This window comes from Heterodontus francisci, chromosome 8 (assembly GCF_036365525.1).
Source record: "Heterodontus francisci isolate sHetFra1 chromosome 8, sHetFra1.hap1, whole genome shotgun sequence".
Lineage (NCBI taxonomy): Eukaryota > Metazoa > Chordata > Chondrichthyes > Heterodontiformes > Heterodontidae > Heterodontus > Heterodontus francisci.
In genome coordinates this window covers 70,184,552-70,198,168 of record NC_090378.1, presented here as the reverse complement: position 1 = coordinate 70,198,168, position 13,617 = coordinate 70,184,552, and the positions used below count along the sequence as shown (strand labels likewise).

General features: G+C 45.2%; 1 protein-coding gene across 5 annotated transcripts in view; it reads left to right on the top strand.

Annotated features, from left to right (window-relative positions):
- Positions 1–13,617, top strand: part of lepr (leptin receptor) — a 165,123-nt gene that overhangs the window by 14,235 nt on the left and 137,271 nt on the right. For 4 of the 5 annotated variants that reach the window (XM_068037296.1, XM_068037297.1, XM_068037294.1 and 1 more), the window contains one exon: positions 5,802–6,104. The exons of the other annotated variant lie outside the window; for it this stretch is intronic. In XM_068037296.1, the coding sequence (XP_067893397.1) occupies positions 5,870–6,104 (235 nt within the window). In that variant the 5' untranslated portion in view covers positions 5,802–5,869. The remainder of the gene's footprint in view (positions 1–5,801; positions 6,105–13,617) is intronic. 5 annotated transcript variants of the gene reach the window in all.

Sequence of the window (13,617 nt, the reverse complement as noted above, 5' to 3'; positions counted from 1 at the left end):
GCTGTTTCATTTTAAATACAAATGCATTCACACTGCTCAGTAATTTTTGCAAATTTCTCACACATCATTTACCCCCTTTTCTCTTACCTGGACAATTTCTCCCAATTTAATTGTATTGGAAGGAATAACTTGTATATTAGTATCTAATGTTGTGGATCAGAATTGTTACTTGACACCAATCATTTACTCCGCATTGATTTGCAGTTTATTAATCTCCATTCATACCACAGAGTGATGGAACCTATCATTCCTTATCCAGTAAGCTTCTGATTGTATCATGTTACACTGGAGAAAACATTGCTTTCTTCACTTGTACAGTGGGATAGCTGCACCTTGTTTGATTGCTGGAAACCACAAGGAGTGAAAAAAGCATTAAATTCCAGCAACATTCCACATTCAAGTTGGTTCTGAGTTGAAGCTTGAAGGAAGAACAGGCCTTCTTGATGCTGTCAGTAATGGAGAGATGAGCTTCAAGTGGATCCTGTACCTTTACTATGGTTACCACTATAATATAGGAAGGCCCGCGGGAGATGGCTCGGAGAGCATCTGCAGCGCACTGTCGGCAATGCTGCATGCCTTTATTTAAACCACTGCAAAAAAAAAAACCCTGAGCAAATGTAATCACCTCTAAGTCTGCCAAATGATGCTTCACCTCCCGAAGGACGTAGATGAGCTTTCCGGACGTCGATGGTGGGCACTGAGGAAATGGCTTATTACCTGCACCAGATTCCACCCCCCCTCCCCCCCCTTTACCCCCCTTCCACCCCCCCCCCCCACCCCCGTCCCCTTCCCTGCTCCACCCTCTCAGCTCACCCCCTCACAACCCCGTCCCAGCCCGCCCGCCCCCCCGCACCATCTTCACCCCGCACCCCCTTCCCCTGCACCACCCCCCCACCCCCTCCCTCTACCCCTCCCCCTTGCATCCCCTCCTCCCACCGGCACCATCCTACACCTGTGTAGGGGCCCCAACAACCCCACTGCCTTGTGGGCGTCTCGGGAGAGACCAAGGCTAAGGGAGTAAACCCTAACAGAAAATCCGGAGCGGAACCCCGTAGGCGGTCATGTGTCACCTTTGGCATGTTTCCGGCAGTTCCTGCAGCCATACTGGTGCCAAACGTCGTGTCCTGCACTCCTTTGGACCCCACCAGAAAGGCCGAGAGGGGGGTTTTGACGACTGGGCAACTCTCAACCTCCATAAATTTGCCCAGGCATGCGCCATGGAGAGGTCACTCCATAGTTGCCTCACAGCGACTGAAACAACACGGAAGGCAGCAGTTACGGGTTATAAGTCCAGATAAATTGGCGTAGAAACTGGGCGCCACGGGTTGCCTTTGTCGGTGGGAGAGGTCATTGCACCTCACTGGACAGCTACCGCCCGCCTCAAACCGGGCAGCCCCCGGTCAATAAGGTTCTGTCCCGCCACAGTCTGCCTGCTTCAATGGGTGCTTGGAGCTCAGGGTCATTGCCCGAAAGGTGGACTGATACACCGCACCAAACAACATGAAAAAAGGAAAGAAGGTACCAGCCCTTCGCTTTGCAAGCTGGAACGTCAGAACTATGTGTCCTGGCCTGTCGGAAGACCTTACACAAATCAACGATTCTCGGAAGACCGGCATCATTAACAACGAGCTCAGTAGACTCAATGTGGACATTGCAGCACTTCAGGAGACTCGCCTCCCTGCGAGTGGCTCTCTAGCAGAGCAAGACTACACCTTCTTCTGGCAGGGCAGGGATCCTGAAGAACCAAGACAGCATGGAGTGGGCTTCGTCATCAGAAACTCCTTGCTCAGCATGATAGAGCCTCCCTCAAATGGCTCGGAACGCATACTGTCCATCCGACTGCTCACCACCTCTGGTCCAGTACACCTACTCAGCATCTATGCTCCAACACTCTGTTCCGCACCTGAAGCTAAAGACCAGTTCTATGAACAACTCCATAACATCATTAGCAGCATCCCCAACACCGAACACCTATTCCTGCTGGGGGACTTTAATGCCAGGGTTGGGGCCGACCATGACTCATGGCCCTCCTGCCTTGGGCGCTATGGCGTTGGAAGGATGAATGAGAACGGGCAGAGACTGCTTGAGTTGTGTACCTATCATAACCTCTGCATCACCAACTCGTTCTTTCACACTAAACCCTGTCACCAGGTTTCATGGAGGCACCCAAGATCACGTCGTTGGCACCAGCTAGACCTCATTGTCACAAGGCGAGCCGCCTTAAACAGTGTTCAAATCACACGCAGCTTCCACAGTGCGGACTGCGACACCGACCACTCCCTGGTGTGCAGCAAGGTTAGACTCAGACCAAAGAAGTTGCATCATTCCAAGCAGAAGGGCCACCCGCGCATCAACACGAGCAGAATTTCTCACCCACAGCTGTTACAAAAATTTCTAAATTCACTTGTAACAGCCCTTCAAAACACTCCCACAGGGGATGCTGAGACCAAGTGGGCCCACATCAGAGACGCCATCTATGAGTCAGCTTTGACCACCTACGGCAAAAGTGCGAAGAGAAATGCAGACTGGTTTCAATCTCATAATGAAGAGCTGGAACCTGTCATAGCCGCTAAGCGCATTGCACTTTTGAACTACAAGAAAGCCCCCAGCGATTTAACATCCGCAGCACTTAAAGCAGCCAGAAGTACTGCACAAAGAACAGCTAGGCGTTGCGCAAACGACTACTGGCAACACCTATGCAGCCATATTCAGCTGGCCTCAGACACCGGAAACATCAGAGGAATGTATGATGGCATGAAGAGAGCTCTTGGGCCAACCATCAAGAAGATCACCCCCCTCAAATCTAAATCGGGGGACATAATCACTGACCAACGCAAACAGATGGACCGCTGGGTTGAGCACTACCTAGAACTGTACTCCAGGGAGAATGCTGTCACTGAGACTGCCCTCAATGCAGTCTAGCCTCTACCAGTCATGGATGAGCTGGACATACAGCCAACCAAATCGGAACTCAGTGATGCCATTGATTCCCTAGCCAGCGGAAAAGCCCCTGGGAAGGACAGCATTACCCCTGAAATAATCAAGAGTGCCAAGCCTGCTATACTCTCAGCACTACATGAACTGCTATGCCTGTGCTGGGACGAGGGAGCAGTACCCCAGGACATGCGCGATGCCAACATCATCACCCTCTATAAAAACAAAGGTGACCGCGGTGACTGCAACAACTACCGTGGAATCTCCCTGCTCAGCATAGTGGGGAAAGTCTTTGCTCGAGTTGCTCTGAACAGGCTCCAGAAGCTGGCCGAGCGCGTCTACCCTGAGGCACAGTGTGGCTTTCGTGCAGAGAGATCGACTATTGACATGCTGTTCTCCCTTCGTCAGATACAGGAGAAATGCCGTGAACAACAGATGCCCCTCTACATTGCTTTCATTGATCTCACCAAAGCCTTTGACCTCGTCAGCAGACGTGGTCTCTTCAGACTACTAGAAAAGATCGGATGTCCACCAAAGCTACTAAGTATCATCACCTCATTCCATGACAATATGAAAGGCACAATTCAACATGGTGGCTCCTCATCAGAGCCCTTTCCTATCCTGAGTGGTGTGAAACAGGGCTGTGTTCTCGCACCCACACTTTTTGGGATTTTCTTCTCCCTGCTGCTTTCACATGCGTTCAAATCCTCTGAAGAAGGAATTTTCCTCCACACAAGATCAGGGGGCAGGTTGTTCAACCTTGCCCGTCTAAGAGCGAAGTCCAAAGTACGGAAAGTCCTCATCAGAGAACTCCTCTTTGCTGACGATGCTGCTTTAACATCTCACACTGAAGAATGCCTGCAGAGTCTCATCGACAGGTTTGCGTCTGCCTGCAATGAATTTGGCCTAACCATCAGCCTCAAGAAAACGAACATCATGGGGCAGGATGTCAGAAATGCTCCATCCATCAATATTGGCGACCACGCTCTGGAAGTGGTTCAAGAGTTCACCTACCTAGGCTCAACTATCACCAGTAACCTGTCTCTAGATGCAGAAATCAACAAGCGCATGGGTAAGGCTTCCACTGCTATGTTCAGACTGGCCAAGAGAGTGTGGGAAAATGGCGCACTGACACGGAACACAAAAGTCCGAGTGTATCAGGCCTGTGTCCTCAGTACCTTGCTCTACGGCAGCGAGGCCTGGACAACGTATGCCAGCCAAGAGCGACGTCTCAATTCATTCCATCTTCGCTGCCTTCGGAGAATACTTGGCATCAGGTGGCAGGACTATATCTCCAACACAGAAGTCCTTGAAGCGGCCAACATCCCCAGCTTATACACACTACTGAGTCAGCGGCGCTTGAGATGGCTTGGTCATGTGAGCCGCATGGAAGATGGCAGGATCCCCAAAGACACATTGTACAGCGAGCTCGCCACTGGTATCAGACCCACCGGCCGTCCATGTCTCCGTTATAAAGACGTCTGCAAACGCGACATGAAATCGTGTGACATTGATCACAAGTCGTGGGAGTCAGTTGCCAGCATTCGCCAGAGCTGGCGGGCAGCCATAAAGACAGGGCTAAATTGTGGCGAGTCGAAGAGACTTAGTAGTTGGCAGGAAAAAAGACAGAGGCGCAAGGGGAGAGCCAACTGTGCAACAGCCCCAACAAACAAATTTCTCTGCAGCACCTGTGGAAGAGCCTGTCACTCCAGAATTGGCCTTTATAGCCACTCCAGGCGCTGCTTCACAAACCACTGACCACCTCCAGGCGCGTATCCATTGTCTCTCGAGATAAGGAGGCCCAAAAAGAAAAAAAAAGATAGGAAGTAAAAGTCAAAAGATATAACTTCCACTGTTTGTAAAAAAAAAGTTGGAATGAGAATGAAATGGGTTTGTCGCTTTATCCTTATGTGACTTTTGCTAAGACTTGTGAATGGAGGAAACTTTATCTGAAGATATTTAAAGGAAGCTTATTTGTTAATCTTTCTTGGATTAGTTATATTATTAAAAAACATCTGATTTCAAGTATCTGAATTTAATTCACTTTATACAAATAAAACTGCTGAGGAAAAATTCAGAAGATAACATTTGTTTGATCCAGTAAATAGTAAATCATTTATTGAAGCCTTCTGCATTATTTCTTAAATAGTTGATATTTTATTGGACACATATTTAGTTAGGTACAATGGAACAGTTACAACTTTAGATCACAATAGTGCTTCAGCAAAATCATTCTGTTTTTTATGAAGAGCTACCATCACGTTGCAATTGACAAGCCAAACTCCTATTATAATTATTTTGTCCCTCTGCAATACTAATTTGCTTTTCCCTCCTCTTTTTCTGAAGGCAATGATTCATGTTGAGATCTGAGATCACTCTGGCAACCTTCACATATCTCAGCCAAGGAGCATTCTTCATGTGTAAATTGACAGGTTGTTTGGCATAAAGGACATCACAGCTGAACTTGATACTGCCTTCACCCACACATGTACACTTTTAGTCAGGAGTTAATGGACTGTGATCAGGTGTAGGAGCTCTAGCTGATTATTTTTCCCCTTTCTGACCTGAGTTCAATTGTAGCACAGCTATTGTTGCTTTGTCTCAGATCAGCTACTTCAGCATAGAACAGCCAAGGTGGCCTCCAATGCCTTCTGTATTTGTGTATATGTACTATCTTCATCTGTGTTATTTCACTGAAGAACTTATGAGGAATACAAGAGGAATGTTCAGAGAAGCAATGACTATAAATAGTATCAAAAAAATTGCCAGAGAGGTTGTTTTATGTTTTTAAATTGACTGTGTGTGATGCACAATTAGTAATTAAAACTTCAGTCCTTTACCCTGACTTTCCTTTTCTTTACTTACAGGAGTTTCTGTTTCAATTTTTGCCCATGATCCAGTAAGAACCTATGAGATTCCTCCATGGAATTTTACGATGCTGTGCACATTGCACAAGCAGGCAGCTGTTGTAAAAGACAGAAGCTCGCAGCTACAGCCACATAGGAATTCAAGCAGTCGCCACTCTTCGCTTCACGAGCATGTGAGAAATGCAAATATATCGCGTTTAAATAGCACCAGCTCCAAAGAACTGCATGGCCAAGATGGCTTCAGTTGTTGCCTCTGGAAAGAAGCTGATATGCATTGCCCTACACAGTTCATCACAGAACAAAGTAAGAATCTAGCATTCTTGGCATACGTTATCATTTTAAAATACTTTTTTAAAGTCAATTTGCTATTGAAACAACATTGAAAAGTACAGCTTGGGTAAATTAATATTAAAGGCAATTAATGTACAAACGTCACCAATGATTCAATCCAACTGCGGTAAAACTAACTGACAACAGATGTGTGTTGACCATGGATTCTAATTATAATTTCCTTGGTACTAGATTTTATTTTTAAAAAAACAGCAAGTTCCATTGCAAAACCTATTGAAATAGAGATGAGGAATCATTATACAGTGCGATACAAAATAAAAAATTCTTTTAAAAAAGCGCACCATGAAGAAGAACTGGATGGCATAGTAAATTAGCACACTATTCTTTCACCTCTTAGGTTTGAATCTGGGCCATAATGATTGAGATGAAGGTTTCTGATCTCTGCTGGCTGTATTGGTCCTATATAAATTAATACTCTCAAGCTAAGTCTTGATGGCTATAAGCCCATAAGCACAGATTGGCATTGAACTGTAAATTTCACTCAGCTCTTGGCGACACAACAAGAACTGAGGAAAAGATCGGAGTGATCAAGGGAGTGAAAGTGGCAATAATTGGGGGCATCCAGAGTCCACCTGGGGCAGATTGATGTCCATCAGGGTGGGGAGCAATGGCAGCTATCGAGGGTGGGAGAAATCAGAGTCCATTGAGGCAGAGGGTGTTAAGTGTCAGAGGAATCAGTGATCATTGTGGGGTGGGTGGGAATCGGTGTCCGACTGCAGCCCATGTTCTTTTAAGTTGGTTTTAGCTCCATATTCAGGCAAGTGCATTTTAAAAACTTACTATTTTGGTTGTAGCTTGCAACAGTCCCTTTAAGGACTGCCTGTTAGATCACATGTGGGCCTGGTTTCATTGAGTGCAGCTGGTCTCTTAGGGAAAACCAATCTTATAGTAATGGCCACAAGCTGGCATTAGGCCTACTATTTGCATACGCAAGAGAAGCAAAGTTTGTTTCACGCATGGGCACTGCATACTGATTTTTGGCTTTTAACAACATAGTGGGCAGTGCACTTTAGTCTCATAATGTGTGCGTGTTTCCTGTCTTCCATGTTGGAGGCTTTGGAGGCTGTTGTGTACCTGAAAAAGACAGCTATTGTGTGCCTACAAGTTCCCAAAAATTTTTGAGAGTCTCCTATTTTGGAGATACATTTCCTTTACACATCCTCAAAGTCCTTAAATCTCTCAGAATACAAAAGGAAATCTGGTAATGCTCCACAAAATCTACCCCCAAGAGCACCATAGGACCTGCCCAAAATCATTCAGACACCATCTCCAAAGAAAATAATCCTTGACACAGTTAACTCCCAGGAATTAAGTATGAAAGTGTGAACTATCCAAGTGTTTTGAACTGCTAAGGACCAACTTCCTTGCCTGTTTCATACTGCAATCTTTATTTACTTCAGCTTCTCTTCAACTCATTTCATCTTTCGTGTCTTGCATTGTGGGCCTTGGTCTTTAACCTGGATTTCTAAACTTTAAAAATATTGTAACATTCTTCTTTTGGCAATAGGTTTGGTACATATCTGTTTTAAATCTGCTGTTTGGAAATTTCTAAAATGTAAAACTGACAGCAAAGTGGTATGTTTGCTCATTGGGTAGCTTGTGTGGGGATTGGTGTACATCTTGTGCAATGAATATTTTTAGCCAATAAGCATGCATTGAGTATAAAATCTTGTGATGAAGCTTGTGTGCACACTGAGGTGGCGGTTTGAACACTCGTAAATGTGGGGTGTAAAACTGTGCATACTAATTTCTGAATCATTTGGTTGTATAAAAAAATCAATGATAAAGAAGTTCTGATTTGTATGTTTTATTGTGTGATCATCTGGGATGGAAACTGACTGAATTTACAATTACTTCACTGCAGGGCTCAACCACCATAGGAACGTATAGGCTATTCAGCCCCTCAAATCTTTTTCATCATTCCATTTGATCATGGCTGATCTGTATCTTGACTCTGTCCACCTGTCTTGATTCCATCTCCCTTCATACCTTTACCTAACAAAAATCTATTAGTCTCATTTGAAATTTTCAATTGACCTAGCCTCTACAGTTTTTTGTGAGAGAGGGTTGCAGACTACCACAATCCTATGCGTGAAGAAGTGCTTTCTGACATCACCCCTAAACAATCTAGCTCTAATTTTAAGATTATGACCCCTTGTTCAGGACGCTCCCATCAGAGGAAATGGTTTTTCTGTACCCTATCAAATCATTTAATCATCTTAAATATCTCAATTAGATCACCCCTTAATCTTTTATATTCAAGTGAATACAAGCCTAGTATGTACAGCCTGTCCTCATAATTCAATCCTTTTAGCCCTGGTATCATATTGGTAAATCTGCACTGCTCCTCCATTGAGGACACTATATTTTTCCTGAGATGCCCAGAACTGAACCCAGTACTCCAGAAGGGGTCTAACAAAAGCTCTGTACAACTATAACATATCTTCCACCCCTTTGTATTCCAGTCCTCTTGAGATAAAGGCCAATATACCATTAGCCCTTTTAAATATGTTTTGTACCTGTTCACTAGCTTTTAGTGACTTTTTTATTGGACCCCTAAAGGAAGAATTTTTGGAAATTAATGTTGTAGCACCAAGATAATTGTCTCGTTCTGGAATGATGACTCACTTTAAAGGGAAGAAAGAAACAGAAATCAATGTTGAACATCAGTTCACTCAAACTGCGTTACAGTTTTGCAGTAGTATGAAACAAACTGATGCCCAAAAGGTCAACTTATTTCTGAGAAGGACCTTGGGCTGTGAAATCTCTTTATTATAACCAATTTTTGCACACATTTTAATAATGTGCAAAAGCACAGGGCATCTTTATGATGATTACTCATCTGCCACCTTCTTGTCCAATCACTGAACTGGTCTATATCCCTTTGCAATCTCTTTGTATCCCTCTCTTAGCTTACTTTCCCGCCTAGCTTTATATCATTAGCAAACTTGGATATATTACTCTTGTACCCCACCCCACCCCTGGTCTAAGTCATTGGTATAGATTGTAAATAGCTGAGACCCAAGCACTGAACCTTATGCCACTCCACTGTCATCCCAAAAATGACCCTTTTATTCCTATTCTGATTTCAGTCCGCGAACCAATCCTAAATCCATGCTCATATATTAGCTGCAATCACTGTCCACTTAAGTGCCTAATAGGCACTAGATTTGGTGGGTCTTCTGGAGAAGAGGTGGGGGGAGCGGGGGCGGGGATGGTGGTGCTGGTGGTTTTCGGCATGCTTTTTCCACACGTTGAGACTCCCATCGCCAGCATAAAATCCCTGCCCTAGTGATCTCTGTGGCATGGCTTTCCACTTTCCCAACATTAGTTTAAATCTGGTGCAAAGTCAAGGGATTTCTAGGTGTTTGGCAACAGTGATGTCATCAAGCAAGGCCAGCAGTATTTTCACACAGCAAACCAGGGAGTAAAATGCATGTAATTTTTCACTTTCAATTAAAATTTTATTGAGAGCAAAATAAATAATTGGGACATACACACGAGATTAAGGTGGAAGCTAAAATATCAAACATTAAATAAAATATTATTTTAAAAATAGAAATTTTAAAAAATCATAATGGAAACATTTAGAGTCGGAGGGCAGAATTTTTAATTAAATAAGAGGGCAGGAACCCTTTGGGTTGACATACCAGTCTCCTGATGCAAAACCGGCATGCTCAAAGTTTAAAAGGGTCTGCTGAGAGTCAGAGGAGGTAACCAATCAAAAGCGATAAATGGCCCATGAAGCCACTTAACGAGCTTGTCAGCTCATTGCAGGCCAGTTTGAATCTTCTTTTTGAGGCACAGGATCCATGCAGGGTCTGAACCATGACAGGAAAGAGAAGGCGCAAACATAGTGGGAAGTCAGTTAGAAGGGTGAGACAGCAGGAAGTGACACCAGTAAAAAGGGAAGGCTCAGAAAAGGCCCTCATCCACAGGCAACCAGATGTATAGAGTCTGAAGAATTAACTGTCATATCTCTTCCCTTTTGATAAGGGCATTTCGCGTGTAGATGGGTCCCTCTGCTTATGGGCCTTAGGGGCTCAAGGGGGGGAGGGGGTGTTCAGGAAGACAGCACATTCCAATAGAAAGGAAGGAAGGACATAACAGGCAATGGGAATAAGCTACTTTGAGATTGGATCAACTAGTGATGAGGAGCGGCATCTGCAGGAGTCCCCATGTTGCAGGGGGAGGTTCAGGAGGCAAAGTGCTTATCAGGATGACAGGGGCACTAGGGGCACTCTGATCCAGACATGTTTCACCTGAGCAAAACTCAGTCTGCAGGATATTTGAAAAGGAGATTCTCCTTCATCTGAGTGAGAGCAAACACCTGTTAAGAACAAAAGTCAGCAACCTTCCAATGGCAAAAACACTGCAAGGCTCCAGAGTCTCCACCTGATACGCTCTTCCCCACTGCACTCCTTTGCTTTGCAGCCTATATGTTCTATTCCCCTGCCTTTCTCCATGATGAAATGAAAACATACAAGTCTGCTTTAGTGCAACAGCATGCCCAGTGCTTTACTAAATTATGGTTAATGTTGTTTACAACAGGAGCATCCAAGTGACCCACAAAGTGATATTACTGACAAAGTGGCGTGTGACCACGGCCATTCTGAGTTTCTCCCCCTGTGGCTGAGGATGAGATGGAGGCAGACTGCTCGCTACTGGCATTCTGGGACTGATATCCCCATGGCGTCCACGTCATGGAGGTGCTGGGGGTGAGGTGGGGGGAGGGGGCACCTCTAAGGCTGCTGCACTGGCATCACCCTGGGCAGCCTCTGTCACAGGGCATACCTCTACAGATGCTTCATCTATGAGAGGGACCATGGAGGTGGATGATGATGACAGAGCTTCTTGAGGGATGACACCCTCATCACCATCTGTCACCACCTCGACCCTTTCCTGGTGCCCTTGATCACTAGAGAGAACCAGCAGCTACGGGAACAGCTGGCATCCACTCCATGCTTCATTGTGTAATTTGACCCACTGACCGGTCAGTGCTACAGACTACGGCATGTACCCCTAAATCTGAAGATGTTGAGACCTCTTCGCTCTATATTCGACTCCCATTTCTCCCTCTCCAGTGTCCCGGTGGCTTCCCATGCTGGCCAGATCTGGGGCTAGCTCTTTGAAACTCATCAATGACATGAGCTGGGGGACCCCACTATCCAGACGTGCCCCCTCGCCTTCCCTGGTATTGTCCTCTTGGTCTGTGAAGTGAAAAAGATGCCATTAGGGCAATGCCTCTCTTCCTCACCACTTGCAGCTTTTCGTTGACATGGGATGTTGCAGACTTCTCCATAACCCACTGTCTAATAGCACTCAGATAATGAACTATACTTAGGGGTCATCAATGTTGCTGTCTACACATCTCCTCTATGGTCAGGAGAATGCTATGCGCCCTCAGGCTGCCCTCTCTTTTGCATTCAGGTGACTGCTGACCAGGAGGCATGCTATCTGCGTCTAAGTGAAGGTGTAATGTTTTCAAGGGTTTTTACAGTGAGCCTAATAGTACAAAATGACAAGTTTCTGTCAGTGCAGCGAATTCTACTTGAATGCAGTCTCTGGGATTTCAACAGTGCACCCTATGTTGCAGTGTATAATCGCAGACATTAACTTCTGCATTTCTGCATTTTACTGTACACATGTGGATTCCAAAGGTTACTGTCAGTTTCAGACGTGGCAAGATGGCAAACGTTGGCAATTTTGCTGTCATTACTACTGCAAAATCTGGGCCATTGTGATTTTCCAAGTGCTTTATTACCACGCCCTTAATAATAGATTCGAGCATTTTCCCTACTACTGATGTCAGGCTAAGTAGCTTCTAGTTCCTCTCTCCCTCCTTTCTTGAATAGTAGGGTTACATTTACTACTTTACAATCCATGCTGACCATATTAGAATCTAGGGAATTCTAGAAGATCAAAACCAATGCATCCACTATCTCTCCAAACACCTCTTTTTAAAATCCTAAGACATAGATTAACAGGTCTATGGGATTTGTCAGCTTTTAGTCCCATTAATTTCTCCAATACTTTTTCTTTAACAATATTAATTACCTAAAGTTCCTCACAAAGTCTACATTTGAATTATGTTTCCCTACATTACAACAATGACTACATCAGCAATTTTGTGCATATCAAGGTTCCACAAATAGGAGAGATAAATGATCAGATAATCTGTTTTAGTGATGTTGGTTGAAGGACGCGCTCGGCCAGCTTCTGGAGCCTGTTTAGAGCAACTCGAGCAAAGACTTTCCCCACTATGCTGAGCAGGGAGATTCCACGGTAGTTGTTGCAGTCACCGCGGTCACCTTTGTTTTTATAGAGGGTGATGATATTGGCATCGCGCATGTCTTGGGGTACTGCTCCCTCGTCCCAGCACAGGCAAAGCAGTTCATGTAGTGCTGAGAGTATAGCAGGCTTGGCACTCTTGATTATTTCAGGGGTAATGCTGTCCTTCCCAGGGGCTTTTCCGCTGGCTAGAGAATCAATGGCATCACTGAGTTCCGATTTGGTTGGCTGTATGTCCAGCTCACCCTGAGGCACAGTGTGGCTTTCGTGCAGAGAGATAGACCGTTGACATGCTGTTCTCCCTTCGTCAGATACAGGAGAAATGCTGTGAACAACAGATGCCCCTCTACATTGCTTTCATTGATCTCACCAAAGCCTTTGACCTCGTCAGTAGACGTGGTCTCTTCAGACTACTAGAAAAGATTGGATGCCCACCAAAGCTACTAAGTATCATCACCTCATTCCATGACAATATGAAAGGCACAATTCAACATGGTGGCTCCTCATCAGAGCCCTTTCCTATCCTGAGTGGCGTGAAACAGGGTTGTGTTCTCACACCCACACTTTTTGGGATTTTCTTCTCCCTGCTGCTTTCACATGCATTCAAGTCCTCTGAAGAAGGAATTTTCCTCCACACAAGATCAGGGGGCAGGTTGTTCAACCTTGCCCGTCTAAGAGCGAAGTCCAAACTACGGAAAGTCCTCATCAGGGAATTCCTCTTTGCTGACGATGCTGCTTTAACATCTCACACTGAAGAGTGCCTGCAGAGTCTCATTGACAGGTTTGCGGCTGCCTGAAATGAATTTGGCCTAACCATCAGCCTCAAGAAAACAAACATCATGGGGCAGGACGTCAGAAATGCATCAATATTGGCGACCACGCTCTGGAAGTGGTTCAAGAGTTCACCTCCCTAGGCTCAACTATCACCAGTAACCTGTCACAAAAACAAGAAATGCTGGAATCACTCAGCAGGTCTGGCAGCATCTGTGGAAAGAGAAGCAGAGTTAACGTTTCGGGTCAGCGACCCTTCTTCGGAACTGACAAATATTAGAAAAGTCACAGATTATAAACAAGTGAGGTGGGGGTTGGGCAAGAGATAACAAAGGAGAAGGTGCAGATTGGACCAGGCCACATAGCTGACCAAAAGGTCACGGAGCAAAGGCAAACAATATGT